This window comes from Acomys minous (genome assembly GCF_964271855.1).
Source record: "Acomys minous genome assembly, chromosome: 16".
Classification (NCBI taxonomy): Eukaryota; Metazoa; Chordata; class Mammalia; order Rodentia; family Muridae; genus Acomys; species Acomys minous.
Genome location: NC_140498.1, coordinates 24,253,635 through 24,278,239, shown reverse-complemented (window position 1 = coordinate 24,278,239; position 24,605 = coordinate 24,253,635). Strand labels below are relative to the sequence as shown.

Here is a 24,605-nt window from a genome sequence, read left to right as displayed (position 1 = left end):
CACACCGATGACCACCACACACTCAGTACACACCGATGACCACCACACACTCAGTACACACCGATGACCACCACACACTCAGTACACACCGATGACCACCACACACTCAGTACACACCGATGACCACCACACACTCAGTACACACCGATGACCACCACACACTCAGTACACACCGATGACCACCACACACTCAGTACACACCGATGACCACCATACACTCAGTACACACCGATGACCACCACACACTCAGTACACACCGATGACCACCACACACTCAGTACACACCGATGACCACCACACACTCAGTACACACTGATGACCACCACACACTCAGTACACACTGATGACCACCACACACTCAGTACACACTGATGACCACCACACACTCAGTACACACTGACCACCACACACTCAGTACACATTGATCACTGAAATATACTATCCTCCATACATATGTATAATGAAAACCTAATTATACACATATACATGTACAAAATCCTGCCTGCCTATTAGGCTGATCCTTGGTCCCCGTGGTCCTTGGACATGTCCCTCTCCTTGTGAAGGAGGCCCTGGAAATGTGTGTTATGATCCAGGGGGGCCTCCTGGTGTACTGACCTCCTTCCAGCAATGATTCATGATCTGGTAGACGTGAGAGGAGGCCAGGCGGGGTTTGTATAACCGAAAGCCAGTGCTGATGTCCTCCACGACCTCCGAGTTACTTCGGTTTTCATACGGGATTTTGCCTTCACTGAAGACTTCCCACATCAGCACACCTAGAGAAACAGTGAGCAGAGCAACAGCTAAGGGCAAAGTATACAAGCACTAAAGAGACTCACAACCTACCAACGACAGAGTCCTGGAGAAGTGCAGTATCTGGCCCTGGCCCATCCGAGGCTTAGCAGGCCTTCCCTTAAGAGATTTATTTATTTATTTATTTATTTATTTATTTATTTATTTATGTGTGTGTGTGTGTGTGTGTGTGTGTGTGTGTGTGTGTGTGTGTGTATGAGTGGATACCATATGTGTGCATGTGCTCAAGGAGTCTAGAAGAGGCCACCAGATCCTCTATGAAGCACGTGAATATATGTCTAGACTTGGGTTTCATTTTTAAGTGTGCATGCTCTCTCTCTCCTCCATAGCTATAAATAAATACGTACACACAGACGTGTGTGTGTGTGTGTGTGTGTGTGTGTGTGTGTGTGTGTGTGTGTGTGTAGATGCAAATATCCCCCAATGCAAATCTAAGCCATTTTTGGTGCCGGGCATTTCAGATATGGAAACTTAGTTTGTACTATGGAGAATGCATCTTCCCACAGTATGTTTCCCTGTCTGCCACTCGCAGAGAAGCTGCCCCAGCTTGTCTTTATCATGTACTGATAGATTGCAGGCTCTCGGGGAGGTTGCTGGTGTCCTAACCAGAGCTTTGCAAAGGGTTTAGTCTAGAAGACTGGACAGTGGAGTTCCTCAAAGTCCTATCCCCAAATACCCAAATAGTGAAGAACCAACCAGCTCCTAAACTTGTTCAAATGGCACACTTCTGGAACTCATCCTAAAACCCTCCTCCTGGGTCTCTATCCTCTAGGCTACTCTGAAGTGCCCGAGGACCTGGAAACTCAGAATCTGTCTATGAGAAAGCCGGTTCAGTGTCTCAAGGTACAAGGCTTTCTAGTGAGGAGTCTTTTGAGAGTGAGTTGTAGCTGCTGAAACACAGTTTGGGGGTGACTGCTTTAATGTGAACCTTCTGAAGCATGGGTGAGGCAGGATCCATCGAGGCTACAGACCAGCCCAAGAAGCTGGAGGGGGCGGGGAGCAGTGGCGGTGGCGGGTGTGGTAAATAACACAGGCTGCACTTACGACAAAAACCCATGGGGCTGAGGCAGGCAGGAGGTTCTCAGCCTTCAGCTTGCTGTGGCTTCCTTCCTTTCTTTTTTCCTTCCTTTTTTCCTTCCTTCCTTCCTTCCTTCCTTCCTTCCTCCTTTCCTTCCTTCCTCCCTTTTTCCCCTTCCTTCTTACCCTCACCCTCCTACACATGACAGGGTTTCTCTATGTAACGCTGGCTGTCCTGGAACTCTCTAGGTAGACCAGGCTGGCCTCGAACTCAGAGATCTGCCCGCTTCTGCCTGCCGAGTGTTGTGGTTAAAGGTGTGCGCCACGATGTCCAGCTGCGGCTACCTGTTTCTGTTCTTCACCTGTCTGTCTGTCAACCTCCTTCCCGGACTTTCTTTAAATCACACATCTCAGGAAGGGATGTATTTTAGAGTAATCTTCTGGAAAGCAGTAGAATATCCTCAGGCTGACATGCTATGGCTTCACACACTCCATTCTGAGTCTGCAGGTGAAGGTATGGGTGTGCCTAGCGCACTAAGCATCACCGTGAGGCCCTGACTTCGCAGTGTCAGTAGCTCTAGCACTCATGAAGAGATGGCCCTGCATTGGCCCTAGTCTTCTATATTTGTGACGGTTGTGCCAGGATGTTGCCAGAATAATTTCCTCCAAGTTCATTCTGTAATGTCCACCCTGTTAACAGAGTAACAGCCCAGCCTGAAGACAGCGGGAGGGTGAATTAAGGAATAGATCAGGAAAGCCCTGGGCTCTTGGACATGGGCATTCTGAAGTAAAGAGGGCAGCATCACTAGTCTCACCCTGGGATTTTTGATTCACCTGCATCTCCTTTGCTTGTGCTGCTCGGGTTGTGCCCTAGCAAGCCTTTCATATGCAATGGCAAGATCAACCTAGAACAGTTTCTCTCCAAAGTGCCATCTTTACAGCCCTCATATCGAAGAGGTTGTTTTGTACACTTTCATGCACATTGTTAGTGTGCAGAAATTATGAGTTAGTTTGATGTCAGACCCAGCAAATCACTTAGCCTTTCCCACATGCTGACGTCATTCGTTCGTTCGCTCATTCATTCATTCATTCATTCAGTCAGTCAGTCAGGCCCAACTGCCTTTGTTCTCCCTCTAAATCAGTAACTCTTGTTTCCCTGGACACAGCTGACTTTTTGCACTTGTTGGTCCCTCTTAGGGACACAGCTCCATGATTTTGTGAATGGAGACATTTGTTCAAGAGTTATCTCCTAGGAAGGCCTTTTCAGACCATTCTGGTTAAAACCCTTCCTCCACCCTAAATACTCTCTGCACCATTGCCGTTTTGTTTGACTCACAGCACTAGCTGACCCAAACTTGGTGGGATCTACCTGCTAGCTTGGGTGATAGTCACCTGTCTCCTCTTCCCAAGCGTTAAGCTTTAAGAGGACAGAAGTCTCCTCTGCCCTCTGCCCTCCTGTTCCTTCAGACCCTGGTACAGAGGAGGGTCTGTAAACACTCAGTAAACCATTGCTTCCTGAGGATTAACTATGGGATGCGATGGTGGACGCTGATCTCACACAGACCCTCAGTGTCTTCTTGCTCCATACATGGGTCGGAACGAAGTAGAATTGTTTGCATTTGAGAAAGAAATAGCTGTTTCAGGTCACACAGAAGTGGGGTCAGGGTGACACTTACCAAATGACCACACATCGGACTTGCTGCTATAGCGACTGAAAGAGAACACTTCTGGGGATGCCCACTTCACTGGGAATTTGGTGCCCGTGGAGCTGGTATACTGATCATCAAGGACAAACCTGGGAAGAAGCGAGGAAGAGGTCAGAGCACTCCAGAGCTGAGCCTCATTCTTGATGGTCAGCTGACACCACATCCCTGTGTTACCTCGTCATCCCAAAGTCGGACACCTTGATGACCTGGTTTTCTCCCACCAAACAGTTTCTGGCGGCCTAGAGTAGAGACAGATGGGCAAAAGAAAGATGAAGCTGTGGGGGTACACCCAGTAGAGGAAGCGTCTCCCATCCTTAATCTTTGTTTTTTTCTGTGCCGCTGCACTGAGGCATGGCAGAGCCTTACAGACCTTCCGCATCACCAGCAGCCTGCTGAGCTAGCTAGCTGAATGTGCAAGCCCCTTTATCAGGCTGAGGGGTTTATCTGTATTCGTGATCCTAATCATTAGAGAAATACAGCATTGTGCAGCCAGCAATTCACTGGAACGCAGGCAACGCAGACACTGGGGCTGCCTGCAGAGTCTCCCAAGTGATTAGTATGAATGTACTTAGAAGCTAATCCTTTCCTTTCTCTTACTATGGAGAGTCCCTGGCCCCTCTCTGTATTCCAGAATGCAGTCTTGGAAGAGCTCTGGGAGACAAGAAGACAACCCATGGGGTCTCACACTTAAAAGTACCTCCTTGTTCACATGGGAACTCACATGAATATTCATGATCCCTCACTGTCGGAGGTTTCCCAGGCTGACTCTCAGGTTAACATAGTGCAATTTTAGCAGAACTGTGCTTCAGCCCAAGTGCACATCAATGAGAGAAGGGGTGAAGAAAAGGTGGTGCGTATAGACACAGTGCGGTTATAGTCAGCCATAAGGAGGAATGGAATGAAATGATGTCATTTGCTGGAGAGTGGGATGGAACTGGGGATCATCTGGTTGAGTGAAATAGCTCCCCTTAAGGATGAACAGCAGGTGTGTTTTCCCTCACTCGTGGGATCTAGATTTAAAATAGATAAAACATTCAGGTAGGGAGGGGGCTGTTCAGGATGAGGAAGAGAGTCAGTGAGATCAGGGACAAAAGTCATAAGGAAACCCATTACTTCATACAGCTAAGGCATGCAAACAGTATGTCTTACAAAGTTAAACTGTCCCTACCCATTTCCTTCATTTTTCCAGGGGGAAACTGAGGCACAGCGAAGCTAATAAGGAGTGTTTGTATGTTCTGCTTTGGAAGAATGTGAACTGAGCACAGAGAGCATATGACAGGGAGAGGCTGGGGTTTAGTTCTCCTCTGAGCACTTCCTGCCTAGGGACTTCCTGAAGTGGATGGAATAGGAAGAAGCTGAAAGGACAGAAGGCCGTATGGGCCGTGTTGCTTAGTGATGCTCTCTCAGTCTAGGCAGTGCCACACTTCAGGGGACTATGTGGTCCTCTGTCCTGTCCTTGCAGGTGTTGGCCCCAGGCCCTAGCTCATACCAGGTCTCTGTGGATGACACACGCCTTTTCCAGGTAGGCCATGCCCTCACACACATCCAGGCACATGCCCAGCAGGGTGTCTGCCGCAAAGAGCCCCCGCTGATTTCGCAGGTAATCTGACAGGCAGCCGTGCTCCATGAACTCAAACACCAGGCAGATGGGGGCTTGTTCCAGGCACACCCCATACAGCTGTACCAGTTTTGGGTGAGAGAGTTTCCTGGAAGAAAGAGGCAAGAGATAAGATGGCCTAAATTCAGTTTCCACCAGTGCGGAGCATATTATGGCACCGAGGTAGATGACAGTCACTTCACCCGATTCATGGTTCTGAGAACAGAACCAAACCTCTAGCCCAAACCAAGGAGGATCGTGAGAGCCAAGGTCTGAGGAGAGCAAGGAGTCAGCTGTATGAATGAAGGTGGACGGAGGCCAGTGTGGGCCAGAGCAGAGATAGTAGGAGAGATCAGAGAGCCAGACTATATACAGCAGGTCCTCTAGATCACACTGGGCTCCCTCCCTCCCTCCCTCCTTCCTTCCCTCCCTCCTTCCTTCTCTCCCTCCCCCTCCTCCTCTTTCTCTCCTCTCTCTCTCTCTCTCTCTCTCTCTCTCTCTCTCTCTCGTCCACCTTTCCTTCTGTTTAATTTTTTTCTCTTTTTTTGAAAATGGAAAAAAAATCTTAAGACAGGGTTTCTCTGTATAGACCAGGCTGACCTCGAACTCACAGAGATTCACCTTCCTCTGTCTCTCTGAGGGCTAGGATTACAGACATGGACCACTGCATCCAACTGAAAATAGATTTTTTTTTCTCACATACTATATCCTGATTATGTCCCCCTCTTTCTCTTTCTGTCTCTCATTGGAAAACTAACAGGCTTTTAAGAGATAATAATAAAATATAATGAGATAAACAAAAACTAACACATCAGAGTTGGACAAGGCCCAAACAGGAAGGAAACAGCAAAGAACCACTTGTCCACATACCCAGGAATCCCATAAAAACACTTAAATGGAAGCCATAATATATGACCTGGTGCAGACCTGTATAGGCCCTGGGCATGCTGCCCCACCTCTGTGAGTTCATATGAGCTTTGATCACATGGACTTTTTATGGCAGCATGTATGTGTGTGCCTATATCAATCTCCTGGAACTGTAGTTATACATGGTTGTGAGCTACAACCATGCTCTTAACCAGTCTTTCTCCAGTCCCACACCCTTCCTTCCTTCCTTCTTTCTTTCCTTCCTTCCTTCTTTTCTTTCTTTCTTTCTTTTTTTGAGATGGGATCTCTCTGGCTTGAAACTAGCCAAGTAGGCTAGGCTGGCCAGCAAGCCCAGGATCTGCCCCCCACCCTCCCCAGACTGGGATTCCAAGCACATGTCATTATGCCCAACATTTTTTTCTTTTTAATAACATGGTTTCTGCAGATTGAACTTGAGTCGTGGTGGCTGTGCAGCAAGAACTTTACCAACTGAGTCATCTCCATCTCCTCAGCCCAAACAAGGTTCTATTTATCCCTCTGAGTAGTAGGATTCTACTTCGGGGACATGACAACACATCGCAGAGAAAATTAACAAACAGAGCCCAGAGTCTCCTCCCCAGGATGCCTGCACACACGCCCCTGCTCCAACTCACATCATGACTTCTGCCTCCTCGATGAAGTCCTCTTCCGACATCGCCCCTTCCTGAATGGTCTTGATGGCCACCTTGTCCTTGTTGAGCCAGTAGCCAAGATGCACCAGCCCAAATTGCCCACTGCCAATCTCCTGCACGAAAGTTAGCTCTGAGGGGTGGATCACCCACTTCCCTGGGACAGAGAAAGGGAAAGAGGGAGGGCTTTTAGAGTGGGCAATTATATAAGGTGTGACACAGAAACATACATAGTCTTATCTAGTCCCTGGTTACTACAACTCAAACACGGCTTAGACTGTCACAGGTGATAGCTGTAACATAGGATATGTTTTTGAGACTGTCATAATGTGGGAGGAGGGAGCAAAGGCAGGAAAGGAAGATGGTGTTAAGTAGGACGGAGAATGCAGATGAAAGGTCCCAACTTTATATATATATATATATATATATATATATATATATATGTAAACTTTTTAATGTGATTTTTTTTCTTTTGAGAATTTTACTATGTAGCTCAGGCTGGCCAGGAACTTACCATCTAGCCCAGACTGGTCTCAGACTTGTAATCCTACTGCTTTACCTTACGAATATCATGCCTATAATTTTACTGCCATTTTTGCAGAAGACATTTTATTTGCATTTCTCACTAGTTCATCGACTCATTGGTAGCCCCTCTGTGCTCACAGAAGATGTGGGTTCATAGTGGACTTGCACAGAGGCACAAGTGAGCTATTTCTGGCAGATTTTTAAAAGGATTTATTTTTATTTTCACTTATGGGTATGTGCGTCTGTGTGAGTGCTAGGCACATAAATACAGGTACTGGCAGAGGCGAGAAGACAGTACTGACTCTCCTGGAGTGGAGTTACAAGTGCTTGTGAGCCACCAGATGTGGGTGGGAAATGAACTTGGCTGCTCTAGAAGTGCAATAAGCACTGTTAACTTCCCAGCCGTTTCTCCAGCCCTGGGGCAGGTTCTTGATAAGTGTTTAATAGACAAAAGGACCTAAGCCTCAATTTTCCTACTGATAAAATAAGCAAGCTGATCCTATCCAGCAGGACACTTTAGGATTCAACAATTATGACAATAGTGGTACTTTCATAATGATACGTTGTGCTTTCTGGATGCATGGCTTTCAAACAGCCACATGCCTATCAGTGTGAGGTGTAGAGCATTAGAGTGTCCACTGGGCGCCACACATGCTGCTGGCTGGATATGAAGAGTCAGTCTGTGGCATTGTTTCTCCAAGTAGGTCCCTGCCCACCTGGGTCATATCTACCAGGCTGCTTGTTTATAATGTGGATTCCAAGGCCATACTCTTGGGAGTGCTTTGGTAAGCAGCAGGGAGTATCCCGGGACCAGCAGTTTTTGATAAGTGTTTGGAAAGATTTTGATGCGCACAGCAATTTGAGAACCACTAATGGATACAAAATGAAGATTAGATATGTTGTCTTCTCTTCAAACAGCACATTTTGGACTGTGGGATTCGAACTGAGATTGAGTTGCTTTTAGGCTCTAGGTCAAGGAGGGAAGCTAATTTGGAGGGCAGATACCATACTAGCTCCCATGGTCCTGGAGGTATAGGCCCTATTTAAAAGCACTAAGCAAACATTATTTTTTCTGGTGCTGGGGATTGAACTCAGGGCCTGCTTCATCCTAGACTACTGTTCTGCTACTGAGTTTAAGTCCCAGATCTCAAAAACTTAACTTTATACTATGTAAACCTTTCTGGATGCTGACAACTCATAGCTTTTGCAGAAGACTCAAGCCCAACAAGTTAGATTATAACAGACTTCCAAAAGGTAGATGGAACAGTGCTAAGGGTTTGTTTTTCTGATATTTTCTAATAGCATTTAGTATAGTGCTCTGTATAAAGTAAGTGCTTAATAAATGCCTCATGAATGAACCTTTCTTTAAAGCCAAAGGTCATCGATTTGGTCTTATTAAGTGTGTTTGGACACAGACATTTCCTACAAAACTGCATGTGATCATTATCCTACCACTTCTCCAAATCACCTGGCAGCTTGGAGAACAGTATTTGCTCTAGACAACGTGAGTTTTAGCTTAAATGCCCAACATCTGCTGCTTACCATATCTTAGGCCTGCTGTAACAGGGGCTTTCTGCCTCCAGGAACAAACTGGATACCTGAGTCGTGTGACCAAACCTAGGTTGATAGAAAAGCCAAAGGCTGTGGTTAGGGCTTTGCCATAGCGACTGTCTAGCATAAATCAGGAAACGAATGATAAGTGGAATAGCACTTTCCCACCCAAAAGTTCCACCACTCCACCACAGCCCTTGAGAAGCTTCTGAACCATTTGGGGAGAGTGACATCACGGCCCGCAGAGCAGATGCTTCTGGCGGTAGGTGTGGGGAATCTTAGGCATTTGGAACTTTTTTGTTTATTTGTTTGTTTTTTATTTGTATCTTGAGTTACTATTTATGGCCAGCTTGTGTGGCATGAAGAATCTGTTGGGGACTCTGTCATTTCTTCCCAAGTCTCCTTGTGGGGATCCTCTTCTGGCTTGGTTCCCTAGGACTCACCTCCTCCATTGTACTGGTGATACTTGATGAGGAGAGGGATGGAGTCGAACACATACTTCTCAGCCACGTAGTACCGCTTGGGGCTGTCGTTTGTTTCTTTGATGTGATAATGTTTTATGCAGGGGTTGTTCTCACTTGAAACAGATGAACACACACAGTCGTTACCAAGAAGCAGTACTGATGCATCGAGACATCTACTGGCATCAGCTTCTCACTGTCTTGGTCTGGAAGCTCTCACCAGGAGGACAGGCACATGGTGTTGGTGTTTCAGTGTGTGTACCAGCCTCAGCATGTTGGCTTTGGTGTTGGTGCTCTGTGAAGAGGCGCTCTGAGGGGCAACGGTGTTGAGTGAGATGTGTTGGTGTTGATAATGCTTCATCCACAGGCACAGAATGTGGGAGCAGCACTGTGTGTGCTATGAGTACAAGTGGAAACCACACTGTGGATCCTCCACCCACCCCAGACTGAATGTCTGTCAACAAGTCCTGGTCAGGAGGGTCTCCCCCCTCCCCCCCCCCTCTCTCTCTCTCTGTGTGTGTGTGTGTGTGTGTGTGTGTGTGTGTGTGTGTGTGTTCGCATGCTCTGGGGAGACCCCTGCTGGTGGGAATGCAAACTAGTATAGTTGCTATGAAAATTAATATGGAGCTTTCCCAAAAACTAAAGATAGAACTACCACGTGGCTCCAGCTACACCGCTCCTAGGTGTGTACTAGGAGGACTCTGAGCCAGAATAGCACAGGGATTTTTGAGCATGTGTATTTATGGTTGTACTATTTACCATAACCAAGATATGAAGGAAGCATAGATGCCCCTTAACAGAGGAATGGATAAAAATGTGGCCCATATATACACTGACATTTTATTTATCTGTAAAGAAGAAGTTAGGATATTCACAAATAAATGGATGACTCTGGAGATTATTGTACCGCATGCTTTCCCTTATATTTGGACTCCAGATACACACACACACACACACACACACACACACACACACACACACACAAGTCTCTGGCACACAGGGCTCTCAATATGGTAGGTAGTTTTATTAGCAGATCAAGAACTGGCATTTGTCTATTTCTGCTCCTAGGTGAAAGGTCTTTCTTTCACTCTGTATGTTAAACTAATATGCTCACCAAATACAGGGGCAAGCATTTGATGTCTCCAGATCTCTGCCATCAGGCCTGGCCAGAGCCAAGAAGAGGATCTGGTATCCACGCAGTTCTGCCCTTGAACTCTGCTTTAATTTTACAGGAGCACTGGTGGAAACCACACCACTGCTAGTGAGGCTTTATATGATTCATGGGCAGATGTTGTGGGGCTAAGCTATCCGCTGTCCCTATTTCTCTGAGCCAGGTGAGTGCCATACCTTATGATGGCCTTGGTGAAAACAGAGACTGTGTATGTCCCAGGTGTCCTGGAATCTCGCACCATGAACGCTCCTTCTTTACCCTGGATTGGGTAGAAAGCACGAAAGGTTAGTGATCCTAAAGCCAGACTCCTACGCTCAGCTCCATCTTCTTGCTTTTGGAAGGAGGAAGCAGTGAGTGACACAGAGCAGACTTTCAGTAGCAACAGCCACCATTTCAATTGCACATTCGGCAGGTGTTCCTGTGAGGTCCAGCATGGACAGACAGGCTCTGCAGGTCTTCCCGCTTACTCCAGGCGCTGAACTCTACAGACATTCCCAGCCCTCAGTGCTGGAGTCTGGACACCATTATCCTCTTACACAACAGGGACAGTAAGGGAGTGCTAGAGGGGTTACGTGGTTTGCTTTCCCATGGGTCTACAGATAGTGAGCAGTGGGGTGGACTTTGGCACCTGAGCAATCCCATGAGCTTTTCTTGCTCCATGATGCTCCAACCTCTTCTATGTGCCACCCCACCCCCAGGTGCACAGAACTTATCCCGGAAGCTCCCTCAGTTGCTGGATGGGGCTCTATTTCCCAGGCCCTGCCCACAAAGCTGATTTCACTGAAGGGCAGAAGGAGAAAGAGTGGGAAGCTACTAGGAGATGAGGTGGGGAGAAGGAAGTGTGGACAACTCGGTATAAGCAGACGGGCATCCTTGTTCGTATGTTCCTGATGGGATCTGTAAAGTCTGAACTCTTTTAAGAACCATATCCCTAGCTCTTCTCCTACCAGATGTAAACATCTGTAGAGCCTGTTAATTATGACATACTTAAATTAGAGATCGTGAGGGCCACAAGTGAAGGTCAGAACTGGACAGGAGCCTTGTATGGAAGTTATACAGTTTATATATACACAGGGGAAATATCTACAATGTAGAATAACAAAAGCCCCTCCATTCTTCAGTCTCAAAGGTGAGTTCCGCGCGCGCGCGCGCACACACACACACACACACACAGAGAGAGAGAGAGAAAGAGAGAGAGAGAGAGAGAGAGAGAGAGAGAGAACAATGCATTGTAATAAGTATTTTGATTATAGATTTGCCTATTGTAGACATTGTTTTGTAGACTTTGTAAAGTGGGATCATATGTGGTTTTCTGTGAGTAGGTCCTTTCACTTATGTTTCTAAAGACCACCTATGTAGTGACAAGTATAAGGACTTTACTCCTACTTGTGGCTGAATGACATCCCACTGTCTGGACAGACCACACTTGTTTTCCGTTCATCACCAGCTGCCAGCTACCTTCTAGCTGCTGGGAGTAGAGACTTTATGTTTGGATTGTTTTCCACAACAGGCTGTTCATGGCGGATTCTACATGTTGCAGGTCAGTTAGCTTGTCTTTAGTTTTCACTATTTGCCAACTAATGCAGCTCTGGCTATTGGCCAGTTGGAATGTGATGGGTTAAACTTGAAACAGGAAGAAACAGACCTCAAGCTGAGGCAGTATTCATCTTGTTATGTCATTTATTCTAAAGGAAGAAACACAGACTAAAAAGACCAGAAGCTCACCAACTGTCTGAAGAGAGGGCGGAGACATCTCTTTTATCTAATTGATAGTATCTGGTAGTTTGTGTTGGCGGTACTGTTTCAAAGAGTCACTGTTTCTCTGTAAACAAGTGGTGATTACAGCAGACCTCAGCTGTAAGTACTCTGCAAACACCAGGTGAAGGAGTGGGAAGGGTCAGGGTCAGGTCTGCAGAGCATGGAAGGCTCCACTCCCCACCCCCAACACTCTTTCTCCATTGCAGTTGATGTGGGTGGCATTTGGTGAAAGCCACCTGGACTCTTATTTGGTGCTGAAGCAGCTAAGAGTTCTGAGGAAAGCATGTGCCTTACCACATACTTCCTGCAAGGGGCGGAGAGGTAGCCACAGCCACAGGGCTCCTCAAGAGAGTCGCAGCAAGGGGCACTGGCTTGTCTAATGTTGCCAGGTGGGGCTTCACTTCCTCTCCACATAGGGAAGAGCTCCGTGTGATTTTTATTGCTCCACTTAGAAAAATAAAGAGATAACAACAGAAAAGATTATGACAAGAAGTGATGTATGTGTATGACCCTAGTGGGATGGGAGAAAATACTCGTGTCCTTCCTTGTACGGCCTCTCTATTTGAAGACACCTTGCTGCTGTGGTGAGGCCATGCCACTGACACGCTTTCTGGATGTGGCCCCAGTTGACCAGCCTTTAATACAAAGGGGATGGACCAGGTGGTATTTCAAGAGAATTCTAACTGCGACAGCTTGTAGTATTGTTAATTCCAGATGTTTCCTGATTAAAAGTATATGTGTCAACTTCCACGTCTGCAAAATGACCTTTGTAAGGCTATTGGGAGACTTGATTAATATGCACAGAAGAGGTCCTGGAGTACAGCCCCAGGACATGGGTTATTAGGGTTATTAGGGTTATTAGTTCCCATTATTAGCATGTGCTGCGGCGTGGCGTCTGTTGGGAGCATGAATTACAGTGCTTCATCTGAGACGTGTTTCAGTGTGTGTGTCTTTCAGTCCATAGGACTTGAAGGTGACTTTGTAGAAGGTAATCTCGAGACAAAAGTACATTGTTGCCAAAGATGGGCTAATGCTTTGTGGTCTTGTCATGCTGAAGTACGCTCTAAGAATGCCCTCGACATTCTTGGATGGGACTCGTTTTTTAAGTCAACAATGCATCTCTGATGACATCGTGGAATCACAGAAGTATAATAAACTTAGGTTAGGTTCCTGCCTAAAGTGTGGGCCACCCGAAGTATTAGGTGCGGCTGCATGCCTGAAGGTAGTTATGGAATATCTGCTCACAGGGATTGGCCCTCTCTCTAGATGGGCTGAGGCTGAGGGGAAGAGCTAAGATGGAAGGCAGAGTGCAGACAGAACCACGGGAGAAGTGACATTGCATCTTCATATTCAAACGAGGAAAAAAGTCACATCTCATGGCCAGGCGGAGCACTGGATTGCAAAGGAGGTGCCACTTGAAGAACTGACTGAACAGGCAGGAGAGTCTTTCTTATGTCCCTAAACTAATTTAAGTCACATAATCACCCAAGTGCTCCCTGGAGAGGTTCTGATTCGATAGGCCTGGAGCTCAGAAGGGTTTTTTTTTCCGGGGGGGGGTGGTTTGTTATTTTAAATTTTTATGTTTATGTGCAGGCTCTTGCACGAATTTATAGACCGGAGCCTGCAGAGGCCAGAAGAGGGGATTGGATTTCTTGTCACCTGTCATATGGGTGCTGTGAACCGAACCTGGGTCCTCTGCAAGAGCAATACGCATTCTTAACCATTGAGTCATATTTCTAGGCCTGGGTTTGTGGTTTTAAAGGTTCTCTAAGGATACTCATGACCAGCCAGGTTCCCAGAATAAATGTTAACTTAAAAACACATAGTAAGCATTTGCTGAGCTCACTTGTGCAACAAGCTGTTTTTGAGCAACTGCTAACTTTGTGCTGACCATAGTAGGGACAAGGTGCAACAGAGAGGTACACACATACACACATACACACAACATATACATAAGCCTAGAAGTTTTAGTAAATAATGGGGAATTATGCTTGCTAGACAAGAAGACTGTCAGTACACTGGAGACACTACCCTAGTGAATCAGACAGCGAGCATATAAAACCGAAAGAAAACCTCCCGTTCTAAGTGTCCAGAACGCAGGCTACAGCGGGTAGGGCCCCTCTGAAGTCTGCCTTTAGACTTACCTAAGAATGAAGAGAGTATTTGGTAAATGAATTCAAGCTATCTGCAAGAATGAATGTCTCAACAGCCTGAGCAAGCAGAGTATGTGTAAATGTCTCAAAAGAACTGCTCAACACCAAGAACTGCTTTCATTTGTCATTGATGTGGGCTGTTTGAAGCTTTCCACTGACTTTATTAAGGATGCGACGGAACAAAACGAAAACAGCACAATGCAGGGATTACTTCTTATTACTCAAGCTCTACTGTTTTCCAGCAACTTGGGCTGAGGAATGAGATGAGCTGGCTACACCTACGTCCTGAGACCAGGTCAAGAAAGTGTAGGTTCCTGAGAATTCCTTTTGGAGGTTCTGTTTCTGTAGATCTACCATGAAATCTTAGAATCTGTATTTTTGTTTTATTTATTTATTTATTTATTTATTTATTTATTTATTTATTATATTTCTCTGTGTCTCTGTGTCTCTGTGTCTCTGTGTCTCTCTGTCTCTGTCTCTGTCTCTGTCTCTGTCTCTGTCTCTCTCTCTCTCTCTCTCTCTCTCTCTCTCTCTCTCTCTCTCTCTCTCTCTCTGTGTGTGTGTGGTGGGGAGACAGAGGACAGAGGACAACAGTGGGAGTCAGGTCTCTCCCTCTCCATGCAGGCCCTGGGCACTGAACTCAGGCTGTCATGCTTGATGGAAAGATCCTATACCCACTAAGCCATGCCACAGGCCCCTGAAAATCTGCATTTAAACACCTGCATCAGTTCAGACATGAGGTCTACTGAGAACCACAAGGAGAAATGAGCATCTCAAGAAGGACTCACTCAGCTCAGCTCCTCCCACTCTGGGTCCACTTTCAACTCCTTTGATCTTGGCACCCAGCCCATCATACCATGCTGGCACCCAGCCCATCATACCATGCTGGCACCCAGCCCATCATACCATGCTGGCACCCAGCCCATCATACCATGCTGGCACCCAGCCCATCATACCATGCTTCCTTTCTTCTCGCCCTTCCTTCCCTCAACTCTGAGATCCCAGGATGAGGTCAGTGTCTCTGCCAGACTTCATGACTCAGAGAGAAAAGCCATAGGTGAAAAATCTGTGGGATTTCTGTAAACTAAAGCTCCTCTAGGAAGAATCCATCCCTGAGTGCCAGACACAAGGAAAAGCAGAGGGGCCCTGAGGCCAAGGTCACCGCAGCATCTTCCCAGGTTTCCATTCCTGTGCTTTCTAGCCCTCAGAATATCCATCCTCAGTCATGAAAGGCATCATTAAGCCAACATAGGGATCTACCGGATTAGCACACCCATAGCTTGGCTAGAGACTGTACGGTACGATTTCCTTTTAGTCAGCAGACAGAAGGAGAATACTCACCGTGTCCAAAAGAAGTCTTTCAGCTTTGTCGCGGCTGATGCTTTTATTGTACCACCTGAAGGCCAAAAACAAAAAAAATGTGTCATAAGAAAAAAAAAGACCCCAAAAATATGTCACAAAAAAAACAATGTCATAAAAGAACCCCCAAATGTGTCACAGTGAAAACTTCATCACTTATTTATAAAAGATAATGCTTGAAAATCATGTGTTTTGCTCTCTGTTTCTGCCAGTGTCTTCAAACTCAAAAGGAAAGCCACGGCCATTTCCAGGTAGTAAGGTGTTTGTCTGGAGAATGAAACAAAAATGAAGCAAGAGCTGGCATCACATCCGTAATCATTGAAGCCGAGTTTCAGGGCCTTGTTTGTATTATGCTCTCACTTTTGTGCAAGTTAGAAATTTTCCATGATAGTGTTGTAGAAAACACTCATCTCCCCCACTTCAAATGTCAGTGGGAGGCTGTAAGTAGGAGGGTGTTAGGCAGCCATAAAAAAAAAAAAAACAAAAACAAAACTAGTTAATACTAATTTGCAAGTTTAACAAATATCCTTTGAAAACAGTTGCCATATTTTCTTCTTAAGACTGGGCCTCCAGACTTTTTGCAAGACTTTTGTAATTGGTGCATGTGAATAATAAATGGCAAAAATAGGAATAATTTTTAAGAATGAAGTTTTCGAATGTTGTTAAAATGCTGAGACATGTCTTGACTATCCTAATCATTTAGGTAAGAGAAAGCGTGGTGGGGGTAGGGATAAGAAGAAGATGGGAAATGTCCATGCAGGCTGCTCAATGGCCATGCAGGTGTGTTCTTGTAGGATGATCAGGAGCCATGCGTCTTGGCCAACAGACCCACATGGATGTGCGGGTTGACTGCATCCCTCCTTCAGCCCCTCAATCGCCCGTCCCTTCTCATTCTAGCCATTAACGGCAGCTTAAAGCACCAGCCCCATAACAGTCACAGTTCTGTACCACTTGGATAACAGTTCTTTAGACGCCTGGAGGTGGCTATAATAAGTTACTTTCTGGCAAAGGAAGTCTACAGGGTCTTATTTCAGGGCCAGAAAACCTACAACAAAAGTAGAATGATCATCAGTTGACAGTTTATCTTGGAAGTTAATAAGCACAAGATTGGATCTAGGTGAGGAAGAAACAGTAGCTACACAACTTTTTTTGGCTACTTGAGAGTATCCAAGAAGAAGAGAACCAGGGGAATTCCACTGAGCTTTCTCTTTAAACGTGTTGAATACTCTATTTTGATATCATACACAAACCATGTAAGTGCCTTTCAGTGGTAAAAGACAGCATCCTTGACACAGGGAATCCTAAGTAAGTCGGCATCGTCAAGAACAGACAGTTGCTTCCTGGTGTTTAGCCTCTGCCTGTAACAGGCCAGTGAGCACAGACTGAACCACAGGTGAACCTTCTTGTTTCCGAGACAGTGATAGTGCTTCCCTAGTGTTTAAACATATTCATATGCCCAGTTATATAAATCTAGGTAGAAAACCATTTTATAGGTTTGAGGTGATGCTCCCCATCTTTGTGGAAAGTAGAGCATTACTAATTAAGTCCAATCTTGAGGAAGGGAGAACAGTGAGAGTACGTATGCAACTCAATTGTTATTGTAAAAAAAGATCATACCCACTTTACTACAAGTCAGGACTGCCCAACAAACATATTGTTAGCTATTCGGGATCTGTATTTGGGGGTGTGAATTAAATTACTGTACACATTAAAAGCCACGAGATATTTGTTTTGTAATAAATAAGGCAGTGATATTACACATGACACACTATTAGGTCTGCCCTCTCTCCCTTCTTCTTAATTCCAGTGAAGATCATTTTTGTTCCAGGGATGAACTTTTTGGGATTCTCCAAATACTCCATCAGGGTATCCTCTCCCCAGATGACGCCTTTGTTCTTGCTGGCATCTGTGTAGGAAAATCCAGCGGCCTGACCTATCTCCCACCCCAACAGACTATGGAGATTTGGTTCAGTCTTAGCTCGCCTCCCTTTCCCAGTGTTGCACTGGGCACACTCCTGAACAAAAATCTTCTCGCTTTTCTCAACATCACCCATTTTATAATTTGCTCTGGGCTGGTAGACACCACAAAAGTTGCCACCCGAAGACCGACGTCCTGCTCTCTAGCCCAAGGACACGCCAGCCCGTGCCTGCGTACCGGTGTCGGAGTCCACTGAGCTTTTAAGACACAGTATGCGAGGGCAGAGTGTACACCTCCACAGGATCCCGGAGGGCCAGCAAGAGTGCTTCATCCCATGCAAGCTCCAAGCAATGGGTATGCGTTCTAGAGCTGTGCATCCAAAGTGTGAAACGAGTCTGGGCTCAGTGGACAATAGTGTCACCGTCGTAGAGTGAGGCCTACTTGAGTTCAGTGCATAGGGAGTGAAGCGGGATTCCCCGCAGTGTAGTGTTTTGCTTGCCTCTGTCTTGTATGAGCCTATCTTTAGCAGAGGGAGGGATCAGCAGCCTCTCCTCTGCAGTTTTGCTGTTTTGTGATTTATGTTGTCCACGGTCAACTCGCGATGATCACGATGAAATTTCATGATTATCTAGGCTATAAGTCACCCTGGAGACAGCATATCTGCTGACATACACTACTTATCTATTAGTTACTGTGTAGCTGTATGGGTCACCATATAGACTACCACTGTATTGGTGTGTCTGTGCTAAAGTGACCCTTACTTTATGCAAGAGTAGTTATGGTGGCAATTTTATGAAAGTATATTGTTTTAACTTCTATTTCAACACTAGATATTAGTGTTAATCTCTTAATGTATCTAACTTAAAGTAAGCCCTCCCAAAGGCTTTATATAGAGGAAAAAGCATTGTATAAACTGAGTTCAGAACTACCTGCAGTTTCCGGATACACTGTGGGTCATGGAACACACTACCAGGAATGAGTAGGCTACTGCAACTTGTCCAAGGTCCCACTTCTAAACTTAAGGCAACCTGAATCCAGTTAAGTCACCAACCCATGATATCTTACCAGGTGGTATATTTTTTAGTTTCTATGCAAATCTCACATGAAAGTTGTCAAAATTAAATTAAAGAATTAAAAAGTCTGGATAGCTTTTCTATGTCTAGCTATATATTAAATATTAGAAATTTCCTTATGTTATACAATTTTCTTGCTGGGACTCCATAACCCAGGAAATGCAAGACGGCAGTGCATGGTACAGACTGGTTCACAGACCATATGGTTTTTATTATGAAAATGACTTAAAATTCCTTTAGGTCGGGGATATACATTTTAACTTGCCCCCAGGGTTCCATCAATTCCCTACTGCCTCTTATTTTGTTGAGGCCTTGAATTTGCTTCCTGAACATAAGGGATTTTGATTAAATGTCAAAACTTGGCTATTCAGCCAAGTAGTGATTTGAAATAAACAACCATTTTTTTTCCCTCCAAAGGCATTGACTATAAAACAGGTATTTCAGCTAAGCACCTCTCATCTGTGTTTCATCTCGACACAAACGTTCTTGGAAAGGATGAATCATCTTTCAGCCAAGGGGAGGACTATTCATACACATTTGATCAAATGTTGAGAGAGACTTTTAAGAAAATGATAGCATTTGGTTACTGGCATCTATGCAGATCGCAGAAACGATTACAATTGGTTATCGAATCCTATGCGTTAGTGGAAGTTCTGCTTACCGTATACCTTTTTTCTCTGTTGTTTTATATTTATATATTTATTTATTTATATTTTTGGGGTGCTTGTTTCATCTTCAGGCTACAGTACGTCATCAAGGGAAGCCAAGGCAGGACCTCAAGGAAGGAGCTTGAAGCAGAATCCATGGGGAATGCTGCTTACTAGCTTAGTCCAAGGCTCACAGTTAGCTATCTTTTTCTTCCTCTTTTCTTAATTTTTGAGATTATAATCTAACTAAAGCATTTCTCCCTTCCTTTTGTTCCATCCAAACCCCTCCATCTACCCCTTCCTAATCTCTTTCAAATTCAAAGCCTCTTTTTCACCAGTTGCTACTGCACACTATCCTAACTAGAGCCTGCTCAGTCTGTAGAATGCCATCTGCTTGCATGTTCTCAGCACCGCGTGGCACTGGACAACCAGTGGTATCTCTGCAGTTCTTTGTGCAGGGTTGAGGCCTGTGGGCTTCCCTCCTCCCAGTCTCCCATGTTCAATGGTGTCATCCTCGCTCCGTGCCCACAGTCCGACTCCATGGGCGTAGCTTCTGACTTTACTAGTAGACACGGTCTCACAGCAAACTCCCCGGTACTCTGGCTCTTATCATCTTCCTGCCCCATCTCCTACAGTGTTCCCTGAGCCTTAGGTAGGGGAGTGTTTAGTATGTGTACCCACTGGGACCGGGCGCCACAGCTTTGCATTACGAGGCAGGCGAGGGAGCTCAGCTAGTGAAGGCAATTGCAGAGATAGCACGGTTTGAATCAGTGAACACAGAGGTGGAAGGAGAGAACCAACTCCAGAAAGCTGTCCTCTCACCTCCACACATCCTTTACGGCACAGGCAAGCACACTCTCTCACACACAATAATAATAAAGTTTAAAAGTCTTCAAGCTAAAAAAAAAGTCATAAAACAGTTATAAAAAAAAACAGTATAAAACTCCCATTGGCTTTTACCTAGATGAATCAGTGGCTGAAATTTTATATATTTATTATTCTCTCTAGATAATTTAGGTACATGGATAGGCATATTTAATTATTTTATTTATTATTGTGTGTCTATTGTGTGTGTGTGTGTTACACACTTGCCATGGTGTATGTGTGTGTAGCTCAGAGGAGAACTTTGTGGAGCTGTTCTTCTCCACTCACCTTTATGCACATTTTGGAATCAAACTCAGGTCATCAGTGAACAGCAAACGCTGTGCCCACTGAGCCATCTCATCAGCCCTGGTGTTTTTTTCTGTATTACTTGAGAGTAGGCTTTTACTCCTAAATACTCAGTGGTCTGCTTCAATGAATTTTAATGTCTATATTTATTTTGTCTAGTTGCAGACCTTATCAAAATTGCATTACTTTCCCCAATACTGTGTTGGTAACAAAACATTTTTGTGGTTAGAGATCAGATCCAGGATTACTGGTGCGTTTAGCCACTATATTCCTTAGTTTCCTTTAGCAGGGACCAATTTCTCAGCCTTCTGTGGCTTTCACCATACTTAGTTGCTTGTGAAGGGTAAAGAGTACTTATTTTATAGAATATTACTTAATTTGGACTTGCTACTGTATCCTCATGATAAATGTATATTGTGCATGTTCTGGAGCCTGGAAAACGGGCAATATTTTAGAGCCATAATCAGACAAATGTTGATCATAAGGTGGGGCCTACCAGTAATCTCCATCTTGTAGTTACAACTGATTTATGAAGGGATAATTTTGAGCCTATAAATATACTGCCATTATATCACATTATTTCACAATTTCCTGGTTGTGATCCTCATTGATTTTGCTAGAACTGATACTTTGAGCTACAAATGCTGGTTTTGGAGCTTTGTCATTCTTCTACACCCATCTGATGGCATTCTCCTAAGAAAGAACTTTGTCTTTTTTTTTTTTCTTTGAGATAGGGTTTCTCTGTCCTGGCTTGGCTTTGTAGACCAGGCTGTCCTCGAACTCATAGAGATCCACCTGCTTCTGCCTCCCCAGTGCTGAGATTAAAGGCGTGCACCACCATCACCTGGCTGTCTTAGTTAGTTAGTTACTTATATATCAATATATTTATTATAAATTATTATTTTATTCAATGAGTTATAGTTACTACTATCCTTATTTATTTTGATACCCAAATTGTCCCACTCTGGTCAGTAGGAGCTTTAAAAACTTACTTCTGTGCCTGTGACTGCATCACTGAAACAAAATTTCCAAAATAATTAGTTCTTTACTTTCTAGTGCAACAAGATATTCCAAGTTCATCTTGTTCTTTCCTTGCCTCAGCCCTGGAGTCTGCATTCTCCACTGCCTCCAGAAGTCACAGTTCTCTTTAGTGGAGATTCTTCAGAAATTTCACTCAGAACGCTATTCAGAAATGAGATCTTAGCGGTCTGTGTAGACCTTCCACCCTCCAAGCTTTGGAGTACATACTCATGGTGGGTACTTTGTATGCTGTATCAAATTTTATCAAACAAACACTTAATCCATAAACTCTTCTTCTAAGTGATAGCTTAGCAGTAAACACTTAGCAAGCCTGTTGGGGTACACTGTGTGAAGGTGTATCTCTGTGTATTCAGTTGTTCACTGCTAAGGTAGAGAGCTAAGTACTAACCAGATCTTGACACTACTATTTCTATGGTCCCTCGCTGGTCTGATATTTTGTGAATATTTGTCCTTCCTCACTTGCCTATTGGTTATAATAAAGAGCTGGAGAGAGAGGAGAGAGGTGGCGGAGGAGCTGGCTCTGGGGGACGAAAGCAAAGGCAGAGATTCACCAGCAAACACAGAGTGAATGACAAACCAGAGCAGAGTCCCACGTGGTAGGACTTAGTGCTAGGATTAGTCAGGTGAAGCTGGGTCCATATCTGGGAATCTGCCCAGCTAAAAGACCTAAGCTTAAAGTGCTAAAGAGCCCCTGGGTCATTAATTATACCACTATACAGCCTAAGCAGATACCTAATGCCTGTGGGTTTGAATGTTATCCTGATATTGAAAATATTGTGTTTAACCATGTTTTAAGTCAGTTGATGTATTATCCAATACTCATAGTGATTTTCTTTCTCAAGTGACACCAATACTTGAGATTTCCAGTAAAGGACTTCATTGCTTCTACAGACTTTTTTCAAGGCCCTAAGAACCATCCCATTATAAAAGGGGAAGACTGTGTACTGGCCATACTCCTTTTTCTACTATTTAGGATAAACCCTTACTGTTTTAGTGATCAAAGGCTAGAAGAAAAGAAAGCAGGCCAAAGAAGGGAACTGTTCGGTACTTTTATAGCCAACAAATAATTTATACTTGACCTAAGAAAATTCTAGTACCATAGTTCAAAAAAAGATCAAAACTTGATCTTGTGGTCACACCTTTCACCCCAGCACTTAGAAGGCAGAGACAAGTCAGTCTCTGACTTTAGGCCAGCCTGGTCTCCATAGTGAATTCCAGACTAGCCAGGGCTACATGATAAGACTCTGTCTCAACAAACAAACAAACAAACAAACAAACAAACAAAACACAAGTAAGTGATTTTAAAAAAAACCTAAAATATCTTACTCATAGGTTTCAAGGTTGTTTGGAGATTTTTCTACCAGGTAACTGCTTGGCGCATATCCTTCATGCCTGTAAAAAGAAAAACAAGTGTCCAGATAAGCAGAGAACTGATTGTCACATCTTCATTTAATAGATTTAATCCACGCATGTCATTTAAGAATGGGAAACCTCACAGTATTCGGCATGTGTGATAAGACATTTGAAAACTGAAATAAGACAACTGATGAAAATAACAAAGCGATATACTCTGCCAAAAATATAATAAATAAACAATGGCTATTTTACTTAAAAGGCTCTGCCTACTGCTCTCATGGAATTTCCTCTACTGGAAAAACTACCTTTCAAATGTTATTTTCCGTAATTATTTTTTGTGATAATCAGTATTTTTCCACTTTATGCCATTACTTCCAGTAAGGAAATCAGAATAATTAAGATATAAAAACCTGATTTTCCAACCACAGGCCCTTAAAGACTGTTCCCGGCTGTTGCTATAAACGTTTACATTTCAAGTCTCCCTAACCGAGCATCTTCAGATAAAGAACACCATGAGGGGGGAAGAGGAAGGCCAAGCTGAGCAGATGGCCTGTGCCTGTGAGCTTAGTACTCAGGAGGTTGAACCAGCTGTGAACCTGAGGCCAGCTTGGGATACACAGTGAGCTCCAGGCCAGCTCGAGTATAGTGTGAGACCCTATATGAGATTAAAAAAAAAAAAAAAAAAAAAAAGATCAGGCCAGATTCCAAGGTAAAGTATCACAGTCGAGTTGTAATTAATAAGCTAGAAATGAAGCAATATGACAATAAGAGTTCTCAATACCCTTTATGCCATGTATAGCTTTGTAGATCTTGAAGACACTTAGCACCAGAGAGCTGGTAAAGAGTCCTTTGGCTCTCTTGGCTTCCAGTTCTTAACAGCGAAATGAGTGATTTGAACTTTATTATTATATAAAACACTTCTGGATACTGCCAAAGTACAAAAGAAATGAGCAAAAGATACTTTTCTTTCGCCCTCTCAAAGCTTAATATGGATAGCCAGTGTTGGCTTTCCTAAAATTCTGTTGGTGGGTATGCACATTTGGTAAGATTTTAGGAGAAAATATCTGTTAAAATAAAGCATCACATACTCTGAGAGCACAACTCAGCATTCCCACAGTTAGAATAGGGATGTGTGTACATATGTATGCACCCAAAAGATTGTCATGCTACATAACCATTCCCTGGTCTTCACTCAAGCTTTGTTCAGAATAACATGGAAGGAACTGCAGATGTGGCCCAGTGGTTAAGGACACTTGTTGCTTTTGCAGAGGAACTGGGTTTGACTCTGAGAAGCATGAACATGGTGGTTCACAACAATCTGTAAATCTAGTTTGAGGGGATCCAATGAACACGCATGGTACACATAAACACATCCAGGCAGAACACTCAAATAAAATTAAATTAAAAATTCTAAAAAAAAAAAAGACCCACAGAAAATGATTTGGAAATGAAATGTCTCCCAACAAAATATTACAATTGAATCACATGTTCTAACACTATGCAGCTATGTTAGACAGAGGTGAGCTTGTATGTATTGGTCTGAATAAATTTCTAAGAGGTATCATACGAAGATACAAGAAAGGCTGAGAAGAGAATGGATCCATCTGCGCGACACACAAGGGTCACTTGTCATGCCCAACTCTGGCATCTAGGCACACAAGGACGGATTAGCCGTGACAATGGAGTTGATGGCTTCTATATAAACTTCTCTGTACAGTGAATATATTTCCTAAATTTCCTTTTTTTTTTTCCACCAC

General features: G+C 44.3%; 1 protein-coding gene across 1 annotated transcript in view; it reads right to left on the bottom strand.

Annotated features, from left to right (window-relative positions):
- Nucleotides 1-24,605, bottom strand: part of ITK (IL2 inducible T cell kinase) — a 69,128-nt gene that overhangs the window by 8,909 nt on the left and 35,614 nt on the right. Inside the window, exons 7-16 of the mRNA XM_084763958.1 lie at nucleotides 22,819-22,884; nucleotides 15,626-15,680; nucleotides 10,550-10,632; nucleotides 9,185-9,318; nucleotides 8,733-8,807; nucleotides 6,651-6,822; nucleotides 5,023-5,239; nucleotides 3,708-3,772; nucleotides 3,504-3,622; nucleotides 616-773 (exon numbers count right to left, since the gene is read on the bottom strand). Of these exons, the coding sequence (XP_084620084.1) occupies nucleotides 616-773; nucleotides 3,504-3,622; nucleotides 3,708-3,772; nucleotides 5,023-5,239; nucleotides 6,651-6,822; nucleotides 8,733-8,807; nucleotides 9,185-9,318; nucleotides 10,550-10,632; nucleotides 15,626-15,680; nucleotides 22,819-22,884 (1,144 nt within the window). The remainder of the gene's footprint in view (nucleotides 1-615; nucleotides 774-3,503; nucleotides 3,623-3,707; nucleotides 3,773-5,022; nucleotides 5,240-6,650; nucleotides 6,823-8,732; nucleotides 8,808-9,184; nucleotides 9,319-10,549; nucleotides 10,633-15,625; nucleotides 15,681-22,818; nucleotides 22,885-24,605) is intronic.